This window comes from Aulonocara sp. 'chitande type north' Nkhata Bay, linkage group LG3 (assembly GCF_057382095.1).
Source record: "Aulonocara sp. 'chitande type north' Nkhata Bay isolate Kocher_YH1m ecotype deep benthic linkage group LG3, A_spYH_male_GT1.1, whole genome shotgun sequence".
Taxonomy (NCBI): domain Eukaryota; kingdom Metazoa; phylum Chordata; class Actinopteri; order Cichliformes; family Cichlidae; genus Aulonocara; species Aulonocara sp. 'chitande type north' Nkhata Bay.
In genome coordinates, this window is record NC_141346.1 from 41,933,645 (window position 1) to 41,950,033 (window position 16,389).

The 16,389-nt window shown below is 43.2% G+C and overlaps 1 protein-coding gene across 4 annotated transcripts in view; it reads left to right on the plus strand.

Moving 5' to 3' along the window:
• The window catches only part of nwd2 (NACHT and WD repeat domain containing 2), a 57,949-nt gene extending 42,459 nt beyond the window's left edge, over window positions 1-15,490 (plus strand). For all 4 annotated transcript variants that reach the window (XM_086281284.1, XM_086281276.1, XM_086281270.1 and 1 more), the window contains exons 6-8: window positions 1,531-1,681; window positions 3,554-4,143; window positions 8,265-15,490. In XM_086281284.1, the coding sequence (XP_086137410.1) occupies window positions 1,531-1,681; window positions 3,554-4,143; window positions 8,265-12,161 (4,638 nt within the window). In that variant the 3' untranslated portion in view covers window positions 12,162-15,490. The remainder of the gene's footprint in view (window positions 1-1,530; window positions 1,682-3,553; window positions 4,144-8,264) is intronic.
• The last annotated feature ends 899 nt before the right edge of the window (window positions 15,491-16,389 follow it).

Here is a 16,389-nt window from a genome sequence, read left to right on the forward strand (position 1 = left end):
CCATCTTGATGTTCTCTTGAGCTTCGCTGAAGTAAAAAAAAAAAGTGCTGTGAAAGACTTTGATGATAAAAATAATCACAGAGAAAATTCAAGATTTAAGCATTAAAGAGAACCAGTCGTTTTGCGTTTCCTTACTCGATGTCATACATAAACACACCGGCCATTTTTTTTAGGTACACTTCGTCGCACATTTTTTAACACAGATATTTGTAGGGTCAAAAACTTCAACCTGAGCATCAGAATGAGGAAGAAAGATCATTTTAGGTACTTTGAACATGGCGATGGAAAAATCTGAAAGTCTGAGCAACGTTTAAACAGCACAGCCTACAGCCAGGTATTGTTTCTGACCATGTCTGTCTGTGAAGGTTCTCAGTCATCCAGGTCATCGTAGTCAAAGGAGCTTGCAAAGAAAAGCGTCTGGACTTCTTTAAGTTGCTTGAAGACGTTTCACCTCTCATCCGAGAAGCTTCTTCAGTTCTAAGGTCAAATGGTGGGGAGTCCCAGATATAAACCTTTGAGTTCCCTCCCCAGACGCCTTAACGCCCACTCACATCCTGAGCCATCTGATCTCAGGAATTCGCATGATAAGGTGGGGCCAGGTTTCACAATGAGCTCACCCGAAACCCTGGCTGATTGGGACCCACACCCAGTTTCACACCTTGGCCCAGGCGATTAGAGGATCATCAGGGGGTCCTTTTGTCCCTCTGTGGGGGGAAACTCCCACTAGGTTTAAATCGGGGACTCCCCACCATTTGACTCTTAGAACTGAAGAAGCTTCTCGGATGAGAGGTGAAACGTCTTCAAGCAACTTAAAGAAGTCCAGACGCTTTTCTTTGCAAGCTCCTTTGACTTCTGACCATGTCCAACCCTTTATGACCAAAGTGAACCCATCTTCTGATAACACCATGTCACAAAGCTCAGAATGTCTCACACTGGTTGTTTGAGCATGACAATGAGTTCACTGTACTCAGATGATCTCCACAGTGATCAGATCTCAGTCCAGTAGAGCATCTTTGGGATGTTGTGGAATGGGAGCTGTGTGATCCTGTCATGTCAGTATGGACAGAAATCTCTGAGGAATGTTTCCAGGACCTCGTTGAATCTGTGCCATGAAGAATTAAAGCAGTTCTGAAGGCAAAACAGGGTCTAATCATGTACTAGTGAGGCATATATAATAAGTCCAAGTAATCTCTTCAGAACATCCATGCTTCTTTGTAGACAGTTTTTGAGTGACTCTCAGTTAGAGGAATAGCTCTAATATGTTCATCTTTATGAGCAAAGAAGCCCCACCCCCTTTTCTTCAAACCTTCTGTTTGCATGTGGCAACCAATCAGAATAAAATGAACCTAAAGGGAGAGGAGCTAAAGTCAGCTTTATGATGAGCTTGTTTCATATGAAACACTTTAATGTTTCCTGTGTCGCCGCACACGTCTTCTTGCACAGAAGCGAGTGACAGCACTCGCTCCGTACATGGTAAGAGTCCATGCTGTGCAGTCAGACTGTCCTCTCTCTGCCCCCTCTTCTGCTTAGATGGAGTCAAGCAGCGTAGTCAAGACCAAGAACGACAAGGCCTGGAGGAACGTGTCAGAGGAGATCAAGAGGATCTTCCGAACGGCGGTGCTGCAGCTGCAAGAGAAAGGGACCATGAAGAGCGCTCAGGCCAAGAAATTCCTTTGCTCTGGTAAATTTCACGTCTGCTTTTTCTTTTCATGTCATACTTTTCTCGATACCTTCTTTTCAAATAGGAACACGTCTTTGTCTGCTGGACTGCTGCTCACTTTTATGTTTCTGGCTTTTCATTTGGTTTTTGAAAATTATTGGAATTTTAGATTTTAAAAAAATTGATTTGTTTCTTCTGTGATACCTCGCTGGATGTTTTCAAGTTTTAAAAAGTCGGCTTGGGGTTGTTACAATGATGTTACAATAAAAGCCAGCTAATTTCTCCTTACAATTGTTCAATAATGAAAAAAGTTTGTTGGTCGCAGCCTCGATTGCTACAGTAAATAAAACACACGGTGAGTTTATTCCTAATAAATAAATTAAAAAGTTGTTTTATGCGCACAACATAAAATACCCAATTAAAGAACACTTATATGCCAAGGTTGCAACTGGCTGGAATAAAAACAACATTAACCTTTGTGGGGAACAGAAAATCACACGGCAAAGGCCGTATATTTAATAAGTGAGCCTGTCACCTTGTAACTAAATTGATAACAAGAGATGAGATGCAATCAGGATCTATCAGAGTCACCTCAGCGGACGACAGTGATTGATCGATCACATATTCGCCTCTCTTCCGAGTTATTTATCCAAGCAGCGTGTCGCAGTGTCAGACAACCCTTCTTTTTTTAATCAGAAAGAAGCTGATGGTTGCCTTTCACAACTTTTTATTATTATTTATTATTATTATTATTGTTGCGAGTCTGTTTTCTGTGTTGTCTGTGCCCCATAGCAGCAGGGGTGTGTCTAAATGGAGATGTATGTGGTGGCACTTGCCCTGGTTGTAAGTAGATGGCAACAGATTTTTGCATTTCATTCATCACAAGCAGATTTCACACATTTGATAACTCGGCTGCGTTCAATCACAAACCGACTGAATACTAGAGACTGGCTTCTGATTGTTTCTTATTTATTGCCACTTTGATGCATCAAAGTTGCTTCGAAGACAGCAACTGACTGCAATTGGTGCAGACCTGGTCCCCGTCTCAGAAGCAGTTATTTCAAAGGCAAGGATTGCGAGTTAAGTGCACAAAGTTGCAGCTGCAGTCTCCAACCATGGTGTTTTTCTAGTGTGACTGCAGAACAATGTGTCATTGCAAGTATACAATGAGAGTAATAGAATATGAATCTAAATGAACTCTCAGGGCAGCCATATTTCCGATGCATGTTTAAAATGAATAAAATAAGAAATTAAAATCATTACAACTTGCTGAAGTTGCATCTAATTTTCTGACTCTCTCTGCATTAAAAGTCACCTCTATAAAAGGCGGTCCATCTGCTTTTCTTTTCTGATGCTGTCACAGTGCAAGCAACACACTACTAATGACACTTTAATGACAGTCTTATCAACCAGGCACAGTTTAGTCGTTTAAATTGTGGAAATCGGGAATAATACGAGCTAATTAAGGAGTGTCGCTTAGAGTTTTATCATTTTAGATAACAAGGACGCTTCTAGTTTTTATGCACATTAATTGAAGAGTCTGTGGAGGAAGTTGTGCCGTCTCCCAGAACTCCCAGCATTCCTTTCACTCTTTGTCTCTTCCCCTCCGTCATTAGCAGACTGCCCTGTGAGCTCAGCTGAAAGCAGAGTTTCAGTCAGTGGGCTCTTTGTGGGCGAGCCTGTGATACAGTTCAGTAAAGCTGCATTGTAAGGCTTTTACAAACCTTCTTGTGAATAAGATTCAAGAGAAATATAATGGGAGGCTAAAAGCTCCTTAAACCTGTTCCGTTCTGCTCGTGTCATGTCATGAATTTTTACCTTTGCAGGTTGCTCGTGGGTTTTGTGTGCTACTCGAATATGATCAATTAAAAAATGTCTTTTTTCTTCTTTCAGCCTTGGAGGATGAATTAGACTTTGCCCTTGGGAAACAAACGCCTGCCTTTCTCAGGAAATGTGTCTGCTACATTCGCAAGATCTCCAACTTTGACCGCTTCGCCAAACTCCCTGAGATGGCTCGCTACATGGACATCGTGGTCAGCAGCGATCGGGTCATGCGCAACCAGGAGGCCTACGAACGCCTCCTGAAGGTGCGGGATGAGTTCATCCCCACGGTCGTGGCCGCCTCCAATCTCCGCGTCTATTCTTCTGTCACCCACTGCGACATGAAGTTAGGCTACTCCCAAGAAGTGGAAAGCCACTATGTAGAAGGTCTGTGCAAGCAGTTCTACGAGGACATGGTGGACATCATCCAGGCCACGGTCCAGCAGAACTTTGACACGGAGTCTGACCCGCTGTACGACGAGATCCTGCAGCACCTGTCCCTGTGTAAGTCCTACGCGGCCCTCTACGAGTACAAGACCGAGTCTCTGGATTACGTGCAGGAGTATCTGATGCCATCTAAGGGGAGCAGGACAAGCCCTCTAGTGGTGTACGGGGGACCCTGCACCGGAAAGACGCTGCTGCTGTCCGAGGTGGCAAAACAGGTGAGGCATGCAGGCGGTAACTTCGTCTTTTTGTGCCACCCACGTCTCAGTTTTCCTCTCATTTTGGCTCTCGCTGTGCGTTCGCGCTCGTCTGTCTGATCCAAGCATGTGTCCATCTTTGTACAACAGAGCATGAGGGAGCGTGCGACTGTTCATCTCTTCTCATCAAACGCTTGCTTGACCATCTGTGTGTCTGCCAAGAGGCAGTCCATCACCATGCACATGCTTCTAATTTCCCACGAAGCCATGCAACTGCGTGTGTACACGTTTGCCTACATCTGTGTGGAACTTCTGGAAAGTTTGCTTATTGAAACAGTTGCAATGGGTACATTTATTGTTCAGTGGAAGCCAATGTGTGTGTGTGGACTTCTCTTTGTGCACACGCACCTCACTCTCTGTTCACTCTCCGGCTTTTGTGTGCCATCTGGCCGCCCGGCTACATTAAGATCACACTGTAGCCAAGATCACACAGCAGACACCCACACATCCACCCCTCCTGTCCAACCTTTGTAATAAATCTCACATTTATTTTAAGCACCATTCAAGTATTTGCCCAAAAGCGGAGCTATAGAGGTGGTATAAAAATGTTACAAGGTGCAACAAAATGATGATGAAAGCCTAAAGTTCAGCGGTAAAGATTTCCGGGAGACGACAGGAAAAGTTTTAAACTTCAAAGTAAAAGGATGAGTGGGAGGGTGTAAGAAGACGCTGCAGTTTAAACAGCAACATTAAAACGATCTATGGTATGGACTGCTTATCTGTTTTCTACGATCTGGTGACTGTGGACGCCGTCCGAGTACAGTGAACTCGTTGTCGTGTTCAGGACACCAGTTTGAGATGATTGTGTTGCCATCAGAAGATGGTTCACTGTGGTCATACACAATCACACCACAGCAAGCCTGAACTGCTTTCACGTTGTTTACACCAAATTCTGACCCAACATCTGAAAGCTGCGGCAGAAATCGAGACTCATGAGATCAGGCAACATTTTTACAATCTTCTATTTTGTTTTGGTGAATCTTTTTTCAAACGTTATCCTCAGTTTCCTGTTCTTAGCTGATAGGAGAGGCACTCAGTGTGGTTTTCTGCTGCCACAGCTCATCTGCTTCAGGGATTTTTATTACGAAACAATTTAACGGAAATGTAAACGCTACAAATGATTATTTAATAACCGTCAGCTATTTCCTCTAAATAGCATATTTTATTACCCTGCTTCTCTGTGAAGCATCTGTGATGGAGAAGACCCGGACAGCCAGCACACAATCTTCATTTCCATCTGAAGATGAGGTGCACTGCATATCTATTTAACTATGTCTTTGATGTGTAATGTAGTATTTAGCCAGTCCCAGTCAAAATGTCCTACACTGGTGTTAGAGTTTGGACTGTTTTATTCTAGTAATACTGATTTTCTTTGCACACTTTAAGGAAGTAGCTGAAAAGAATGAAAGGACAAAGACTGGATTTTTTATTTGGAGCTTAAATACCTCAGTTCTCAGAGTAGCTTTAGGCCTCGGTCGTGTTTTATGATGATAACAGATGTGCGAGGAAATAAAATAGATTTTCATATCATCACCCAAACCACACAGAAATGCAGAATTAAGATAAATATATCGGATGATAAATTAAACTAGCCGTTAAGGAGACTTTAATAGCGTAATACACAGCAATAGGTAATGGGTTCCTAAGAGTGGAATGGCTGCTTTGGCACAGTTAGAGATTACTGGCTATGCAGAAATTAGTCTTTAGAGGCTGCTGAGTTTGCGGCTCGTGATAATCGTCGGCATTTAGTGTACTTAAGGATCGGGTTAATTAAAGTTATGCACATTTATAATCAAGTCACTTTCAAAACAAATGTGCGTTTTATAGTTCTGTGGTGTTTCTGTTGCGGTTATGTTGCATTTTATGTATGTGCTATATTAGTTGGTTGTAATTAAGATGGATGTAGCTACGCTCAGTGGTTTCAGAAGTCCTGTTTTGAAGCCTCGAGATCAACATTTTCCCCGCTGTCTGATTGGTATTTTAAAAGCCAGGCGTGGATATGACAGTGTAACAGCGTGCTCATTGGCTAATCACTTATCAATCACCTTGTTAGCCAATGAGCATATCCTGGATAATCAAAGATTGGATTAGCCGCTTTCCCATAGACTTCTTTACAGTCTTTCTTCTTCAGCTCTCGCCCCCTGGTGACCATTAAGGAGAATGCAGGCTTAAGGCACCTCGTCATCAGTGTCACGTTTCAAACCTGTAACAGCCGATTTAGACTCATTCCAGTTGGACATGGAACTGGAAACCCCTTTTAACCCTACGCCGTAACCTTCCACGTAACCTGACATGCACTTCCCGGGACATGTAACTACACGCAGGGTCAGTGCACGCCAGGACGACTGAGCAGTGTCGAAGGTTATGGGTTAAAAGAGGTTTCTGGTTACATTAAGTTATGACATAGATTCATTTTCTCTCCTGGATACTCCCTCTTTTTCTTTTTTTGATAGTTTCAGAAATGCTCCCTTCAGGAATTTGCTGACACGTTTTCATTTGGGACAGGGTTGTTATTCTCTTACTGAAACGTAACATGTGAAACAAACACCAACGAAGACTATAACAATGACGTCGCCCTTTATATAGGTTTGCAGTTGGAAAAATCTACACAGCCAAAACAATAAGAAACGGACTCTTTTTTTTTATAAGTTCACAGAACGGATTATTTTGCTATCACGAAAAACGCCTGTTAGCCTTGAGAAACACATTGTCATTGTCTCACCTGGTGCCCAGGTGCTCTATGTGCGTGTGTGTGTGCTGCTGCTCTCTTTTGTTCATCCTGCATCTGTGTGAACATAGCTCCTCACAGCTGCTAACACACTGCTGTGTTGCCTGGCTCACTGACGTTTGTAAATGTGCAGTTCCTAGTGTTAGAAATCCTTTATTTTGTGTGCCATACTGTTTGCTCTGCTGAACAACTTCTGTGTTACTGTTAACTGTCGTCTTTCATTGATGTAAGTCAGTCATGTGATTACAGCTGTGAGTGAGAAGCGTGCACAGTTAATACCATTTGCAGCAGAATGTCACCTCCCCTTGATCCTGGTTCTGCTGGAAGTTTCTTCCTGTTAAAAGGGAATTTTTTCTTCTCCCTGTCAACAAGTGCTTGCTCGTAGGGAGTTATGTGATTATTTATAATTTCTCTGTATTATTGTAGGCTCTTTACATTACCATATAAACACCCAGCACCAGCCTGGTGTTCCAGGTTTGCAGAAGCAAAGCTTTTAAACATTTTCTACAGTGTTATGAGTTTGCTGTTTTATTGCATTTCAAGTCCTTCAAATTCATTTTTTTTTTTTTTTTACTTCTATGTTGGTAATAAAAGCCTGGACACCTTGAACGCAGCGTTGCTAAAATAAACCGATTGTGCACAAAGACAGCCTGTTGTGAGGATGTCTATCATTATAATGTGCTGAAGTACAGTTAGCGTCATGCAGTAACTTTAAAAAATATTTATCTTTGAGCACAGGAAACTGAGACTTTGTATTTGACAGTATACTATTCAAACAGAAGGTCTTAGAAACAAAAGCCGTGCTCTAATGTAAACCTGCCTGAGAATAAAGGCTGTTATCTTCTGCCTGCTGAGTTAAATAAAGGTGCCAGACACTGTTTGAGGAAAAATGTTAAATGATTTTTCTACACATATGTTTGGTCTTTGATATTTACAGTTTTATAAATTCAGCGTCTGCTCACATTCCTTACCCGCAGAATGAGGAATGGAGATGCAAACACATGTAAAACATAACATTTTAAATACGCAGTAGACCGAATCTGTCTGTGTGTGTCTGTCTTTTTCTCTCCCTCTCTCTCAAACTCACTGAAAGTCAAATGTGGAGTGTCTTCGTGTTGCCCTGAATATGTCAGTTAACATTTTTAATGTCAAATGAAATCTCTTCTGGGCCATTTAATGAATTCATGACTGAAATTATAAGATCACTATAGCTTCAAAACTAGAGTAGTTCTCATTTACAGAATATTTTAACAGAGTGTTACACATTACACATGTCCAGTAACTAGAAAATGATTAAAAATGGTTTCCATGTTGGATTTATCCATAGTAATAATCTCTCAATGCTGTTTTTCAGGCCTACACGTGGCTGCAGAAAGAGATGGGCCCTGAAAGCGACCCAGTGGTCATTGTTCGTTATATCGGCTCCAGCCAGCTCTCCACAGACCTACGAACCCTCCTCCAGAGCATCTGTGAACAGATTGCATTAAACTACCGCTGCCTGATTCACTTTTTGCCTAACAAGATTCAGGAGATGAAGGAACTCCTGATCAACCTCTTAGGGGAACCGTCATTCCACAGGCCCTTGGTCATTGTCCTAGATGCCCTGGAGCAGCTCTCTGAAGCTGATGAAGCTCGCAAGCTGTGGTGGCTCCCCATACACCTCCCTCGGACGGTCCGCATTGTGGTGTCAACATTGCCCAATAAACACGGCATCCTGCAGAAGCTTCGCCACCTCATCCATGATGAGGGGTATTACGTTGAATTAATCCAGAGAGACCGCAAAGTCTGCAGTCAGACATTAAAGCAGCAACTGCTGGGGGTGAAGAGAAAGGTCACCTCAGGCCAGCAGATCTATGTCAATGAGGCACTTGCCAAGTGTACTTTGCCAATGTTTGTTAACCTCATCTACAGGGAAGTAGTTCACTGGAGGTCACATAAAGATGTGGACGATAAGTCGCTCTGTTCGACGGTGCACGAAAGCATAGAGCAGTTGTTCTACTCTGTGGAAAACAAGTTAGGCCAACGATTTGTCTTCAGAGCACTAGGGTATATCACCATGGCCAAGGCTGGGCTAACTGAAGTTGAGCTGGAAGATATCCTGTCCCTTGATAACATAGTTCTTGGTGATGTCATTGTGGCAACTTACCTCAAAAACCCATTGAGAATCGCCTATGACTTGATTGCGAAGCTCAGAGAGGAGCTTGAGGGGTATCTGGTGGAACGTCAGGTACGGAACGTCACTTTGATGGTCTGGGCCAACAGGCACCTGCACCTTATTGCCCAGAAGCTGTACCTTAGCAATGAGGAGGACGTGCATCAGATGCATAGCCTCTTAGCTGAGTATTTTCTAGGGGCATGGTCAGGGGGCAGAAAGAAGATCTTTACCTATGATAACAACCATTTCACTTCCTTGAACATTTCTCATCACAAAAACCCTCACCATCAGCAGTCCCATGAAAAGACATCTTCTGATAAGTACTCCTATGACAGACAGACTCCTGAACAACCTTGGGTGTTCCAGTGCAACCTTTTGGAGCCTGACATTTTCTTTGTCAACCACAGAAAAATGACAGAGCTGGTGTACCACCTTACCAGGAGTGGGCGTACAGATGACCTCATGTTTGGTGTCATAATGAACTTCAGCTGGCTCTACACAATGATCAAGATTGGCCAGTTTGAAAAGGCTCTAACAGACATTGACCTAGCTTACAGTTACACCCAAGAGAAAGAGCTGAAGTTTTTAGCCACAACTCTCCGTAGCATCAAAGTAAAAGTGCTGAAGAATCCGGCGTCGCTGTCTGCAGAGCTGCAGCAAAGACTTCTGCCAGTTGTCACCTCCCTGCCTAAACTCAGACACCTCCTTCTGGAGTGTGACAAAGATGGCCCAAAGTACTGCTCTATTGTGCCTCTCCACTCCTCTATGGATGTTACTTACAGTCCAGAGAGGCTTCCTCTTTGCTCCAGCTACATGCAGATTGTGGAGATCCTGCCCACTCTAGCCCCAAACATAGTCCTCGTAGCACTGGAAGATGGATCTGTCAGCACCTGGGATGTAGAGAGCAGGCAACTTCTACGGCAGATCGACACAGCCAGATCTGTTGTGCTGGGAATCAGGTTAACCTCTGATGAGAAGTATCTGGTTGTGGCCACAACTAAAAACACACTGCTCATCTATGATAATCACAAGTCCTGCCTTTTATCTGAGGTTGAAATCAAGGGCTCCAAGCATGCTGGCATCACTGGTGGCGTTGCTTTCATCAACGGTTTTACTTTATCTACCCATCATGCTTTGGCATGGCTTGAGGCTAGTAAAGATGTGAACGTCATTGACCTCCTCTATGGTTGGCCTTTGTACCAGTTCCACTGCTGGTATGAGGTGACTTGTGTCCAGTGCTCGCCAGATGGAATGTATGCCTTCTGTGGCCAGTACCTCAACACGGTCTCCATCTTTCATCTTGGAAATGGTGACAAGTTGGCCACTGTGACGTCTGAGTTTTCTGGAGGGTTTGTCAAGTCCATTCTTGTACTCGACACTCTCAGCCAAATGGTGATGATTGACAATGAAGGCAGTTTGTCCGTGTGGAACACCAAAGAGGTCACTAACCCGAAGCTGATGGAGGATTATGATTGTAGAGGGGATGAGACCGAAGTAGTGGGCATTGAGTTAGCAGAAGACCAACGTTCCATTCTCATTTGCAAGGCTCGAAGTATAGAGGTGCTGGACACAAAAGTATGGAAGATGGTAGAAAAGTTTAAAGCCAAACGTAGTGAACGCTTTGTTGCCGCTGTACTCTCCAAGAATGGCCAAAGCATTGTGGCCTCCATGGAAAATACCTCCTCTATCTTTGTCTGGAGGAGAGACAGTGGACAGTGCATGGCTAGCCTGATTGAGATCTCAGGGGCTATCGTGAAACTCATCAAATCAATCCACCACAACTTGCTCCTTTCGGTTGCCAGCAGTGGAGTTCTGTCTGTTTGGGACATTGATATCATCACCGCCATGTCCAACATTGACAAAACAGGGAAGAAGATCCAGACCTTGCAGCTGTCTGGCAGAGAGGACTATGTGTTTACCATGGACGGCTCAGAAGCTGTCCACAAGTGGAACTTTAGCACTGGCTTCATTGAGACAGTCTTTAAGCACGAGGGCATAGTAGAGAACTGTGTCCTAACCTCCTCAGGGGATCTCATGGTGACTTCGGATGACAAGTCCAGTCAGTATGTCTGGCAAACCAACACAGGAGAAAACATCTTCCGCATCAATGGACAGAGAATATCACAATTGTTAATTACGCACAATGACCAGTTTGTGGTGTCCCTTTGTGAGCAGAATGCCTCCAGAGTGTGGAGGCTTGCTACGGGGCACAAAGTCTGCAACATCTTAGTTACCCTCCAGAATGCACTGATCACCACAGCGAACACTTTCCTTGTGGGAACGTCAAAAAACAAGCTTCTCGCTGTCAGCCTGTGGTCAGGCAGCGTATCAAAGAAGTTTGTCTGCGATGATGGCATTACCATTGTCAACTTCAAACTCATTCCCGACTGCCCTGACTGTGTAGTCTTCATCACGTCCACCGAGACAGTCTTCATCTGGAGCGTTGCAGATGAGTCCGTTTGCAGGAGAGTCCAGTTGCCAGCCAATTTCCTCAAAAATCTAGAGGACTTCCAAATCTCACCCAACGGAAAATTAGGGATTGTCTCCAAAGGTGACGAGAATATTAACGTCTTGGACCTTCACAGTGGGAAGCTCAGGCTTGTTCATGCCGCCGGTATAATTTGGCGTCAGAAGTTATCAAGAGATGGGCGTTACCTTGTATACATATGTTTCCGGAACTGTGACGAAGACGACGACGCGGGCGTTGTGTCCAACCTGATCGTGATGCGCCTTGCCGATGGCAAGAGCATTGGCACATGCTCGCTTTACAAGACCCCCACCTTCCTGTCTCTCTCCCAGCGAGCACTAAACATCATCATCGGCTTTGAGGACGGCAGCATTGGCACGTACACAGTAGTGGATCGTGTGGATGCTGCCCTCAAGATAAAGATAGCCACCTCCAACAGCCGCCAGATTGTCAACAATGCCTCCCAGAAGGTCCGTCCCAAATGCAGCAATCATTCCTTTAAGACTGTTGCCGACTGCATTTGGAGAGAGTCAACAGAGGTCTTTTCCAGGGACAGCCCCATCAACGTGTCCGACTCTGGAGAAGGTGAGTCGACAACACCTACGAAAAAGACTGAACTGCTGCAGTGACAGGTGGAGAACAGAGGAGTGGGAGGAGCTAAGGTGGGAGGGCGGAGACAGGCGACAAAGCTTAGAATCTCTGGGGTCGCAGTTGATTCTTGTTTACAGCCACGTGATTCAGCTGCAGATGTCAGCCCTATGGGTAGTTAATGGGCCGACCGGTTTTTATCGCTGCACTCAAGTTATGTATGAATTACTTCCAACTTACGACACACTTTGTTTTACGCATTAAGACTGTTAGAAAATACTGTTTTTTCAAAAGAAAACACATGTAAATCGTGTGAAGTATTAGTTTGCCATTATGTGTCCTTTTGCATTTGAAGAACAAAGTTATGATTCAGAAGTCTCGTTCAAACATTTACAAAGCCATTCCAGTGATCTCAGCCACTATCATCCTACCATATCTTTATTTATATTGTGCACATTAAGCCATACTGTTGTTCGTAAAAGAGTATATTCATGTTTGTATTAATATCAGGCTGTACTGTACAAAATGGAAGAACTATGAACATATGTACATGTCTCTTTTTGGCTGCTGCAATTTGTCCTTAAAAAAACTAAACAAAAAAGTTATGTTGTGCTTAATGCAATCAAAGTGAGTGCCTGGAATTTAAAATGTTCTTTATGTGCAGATTACAAGATTTATGAAAATGCAGGGAATTTGTACACACAGTCTACGCACCGTTGCATAATACTTGCATTGACGCCAGATGTGAGCGATCAGTGTACTGGTCAACAACGCGGGAGATGGAAGGCATTGCTCTCTGTAACGATAGTTGTAGAAATTTCTTGGAACAGTTTACGTAAATTGGATGTGAATTTGCCTGCAGTTCCATCAGTTTGTCTGCTGTTCGTTTTTTTAAGGGAAACACCACTATTGAGCATAAAAGTAGCATAGCACCATGCACATTCACGCCTTAACCAGTGTATTTGCTTTAGGCTTAGTGGCGTTTGTTCAAGTGTTTCAGTATTAAAGAAAAGAGTGATTAGCCCAATGTTTCTCTGAAACAGCTCGGCCGTGTGAATATATTTAGAAGTGTAGGCTGTAGGTTGAAGCACTTTATAAGTGGTTTTTGTGAGAAATTATTAGATTTATTCATATGAGACGTATAAATTGTTGAAAGTGATCTAGGTTTGTCTTAAGATTTATCTACAGAAAGACACAAGCTATTCGGACACTTGCAGGCTACAGCGGGCTCACTTGAAATGCTAGTCTCTTCATATGTGCCTGGTATCATTACAAATGTCGATGCTGTCGTTTTAGCAGCTGACGTCATAGTGGAACAGCTTTGGTAATCAGTGGTATTAAATATGGGTCGGTACTTGACATTGTTTGTCACCCTGTGTAAAAACTTTGGACAAGACACTGAAGATTCTGAATGTGGAGGGAAAATGTATCATGTGGTGGATATTTCAGCACAGATGTAAAGCAGAAGTTACATTTTAAATGTACATTTTTAAGTTGGACTTCCTGCTTTTATTTCAAATTGCGTGCCACGTTGACACCGTTACATTTTTCTTACACATTCACCAACTTTAGTTTTCATGCTGTGTTTTTTTTCACAACTTTTCAGAAGGTGATTTCTAAATTGTTTCTGAGCTCTATTAAAGTCATTCTAGAAGAAAATCTCACCACTCAGCAGCCATCTTGCTAACACCTCCGGGCCCTTAAAACAAGTGCTAACAAGACCAACTCCTTATCTAAATCAGTGGGGTGAGACCCATTACTTTAATCCTGTCGAGGCCACTTCAGCCAAAATGGGATTTGTATCCTGTCTGCAGTAACTTTTATGTGGTCCAAGGTGCCTCGGACCTTCCAACCCGTCCATATGTTGAAAGCTGGGAGGGGAGCAGCAACACCTTAACAAAGCAGACTGAGCACCAGTGGCATTAGACAGAGTTGGCCAATAGTGGGTTGCAAAGAATCTTGCAGATGCAATTGCACACCCTAACTGAAGGCTACTTTCAGCCACTCCTTTATTCAAACGGGGTCCCAGCGTGTAGTTCCACATATTTGATTTGGCAGATTTTTATACCGGCAACCGCTGAGGCATTTCTGTCTCCTCCCAGGATCAAACTAGGGGTCTTTCGCTTGTTAAAAAAAGGGTAAAGTACCACACTATGGAGCCACTTATTGAATTTTGCACATAGGATGGACAGAAGAGAATCAGCTGATCCATCAAATTATGCCCATTTTCAGTGATCACCTGCAACAGCAGTTACAAAGTTTAGTGACTTTGCTTTTACTAAGTTTGCACAACTTTATGGCTCAGTCTTGAGTGCCAATTTGAGCAACAGCTCTGGATCATCCTAAGAGAGCACACGCAAGTATTGGACAGCAGCTCTTAATTTTCAGCAGTCTGTCTTTACAAACATTTATGAAAGATTGAGTCTTGAAGAGCTCACTGAATTTGAGCGTGGTGCTGTAGTAGGATTCCACTGTTTCAAAAAATCTGTAAAACTTCCTAGATATTCCACCATCAGTTGTAAGTGTGGGTGGGAATGAGGAGTTTGGGAACCCCAGCAGCACAGGCACGAAGTGGCAGACTACCTAACAATAAAAAGCACGGTTGTTGATTGAGCTCCAAACCTCCTCTGGCATTAACGTCGGCACAAAAACTGTGTGCTGGGAGCTTCGTCGCATGGGTTTGCATGGCTGAGCAGCTCCCGCAGCTGTAGCGTGTTGCTGGCTCAGTACTTTCGTCCACGTAGCGTATTTCCAGCTTCTGCTGCAGCTCTTTGGAGAGGTGGGAAGCACGGCCATCTTTAAACATTCGTGTCTCTCTCTGATCTTTTTGACCCTTGCCCGATAAATCGGACCCTGATAACATTATGACATGTTGAGATCAGCTGACAGTCTGAAGGAATATTGGAACATCTTTGAGCTCGTACCTTGCAGGTGCCATGGGTGGCTTTTCTTTTATCTCTTTTCAAAGCATGACTGTAATTGAATTTGTCTCAAGCAGTGTTGAGCTGTGGCGAGTCCAAACTTTACCAAGGCATGACAGAAACAAAAAACACACACTTTCACTTTGACATATACTTTTTAAAGGGCTATTCCATCTTATTCTATGTTTACCAGTTTTGAAGAGTTAAGATAAAGGCCCTTGGATAATTTCAAACTAAGTAGCAGCACCAAGCTTTAAAACACTTTATTTCCCTCCGACTCAAGACTTTAAAAAAAGATATTCTTTCAAGTAATTTGCCAAAGTCCCGATTATAGTTTGTGATTTACTTTTGTCGACAGTTGTTTCTGAGGCTTGTACTGTAATTATATTGTTACCAAATCGTTTCAGTGTTCGACTGTGATTATGTTTATGATAGAGAAAAACTTGCTATCTTTGCTAAAGAAGTTTAAAAAAAAAAAGAGTCCTCTTATAAAATATATCGGAATGCCAGTTTAAGAGTATATTTGAATGTGTCCATATGGAAGCCAGTAAAAATTATTGTATGTTAAGTAACTTGAATGACTTTTAATAACTTACATGTTTGCAACTCATAGTTGACATACTGGTAATGAATGTTTCTATGTATTCTTATCGTCAGGACTGACTTACCTGTTTAGAGATTTATATTTTCATAAATGTTGTACTTACATTTTGTTACAGAGTTGTTTAACTGGAAATTCAAAGAGAAAAAGAAACTTATGTCTGAAGCAATATGAACCTAGTGTGTATGCATTGTTTGTATGAAAATTTTAATGTAATAAAATGGTTCACTTTTTGCCTCCACGCTGCCACCGCCTCTGGCCTTTTCTTTCGTTTTTGCTTTCTGCAACTAGAGGTTGCTGGACCACATTGTCATCGAGTGTCTTCTTTTAGAAATGAAAGCGTTCTTCTTGTGTGTCGAGAGATTCTCTGCTCAGCTCATTCCTGAAGTGCCGGTAGGTGTAAATGAAGTTGCAGAGCATGCTGTGAAACAGAAAATTCGTGAAGGTTTGTTTTTTTCCCCCCGGAGAGCCAGAAAACATTGACAGAGCTGACAGCCTTAAACACACACACACACACTGAACCGAGCTGTAAAATCATTTGATTGGTCAGTAATTGCTCTTCTGCACAAGATGCCCAATGCCAGACAAGCGTGGCGAATATCTCTCCAACGCCGGCTGACGTTGTCATTGTAATTAGGCGATGCGTGTGCGGTGCACCTGTACGCTGCCCTGCACTTGCACACGCTCGCCGAGACACACAATCCTGCACCGTAAACACATCCAGGATCAACCCGTGATTAGCCAATA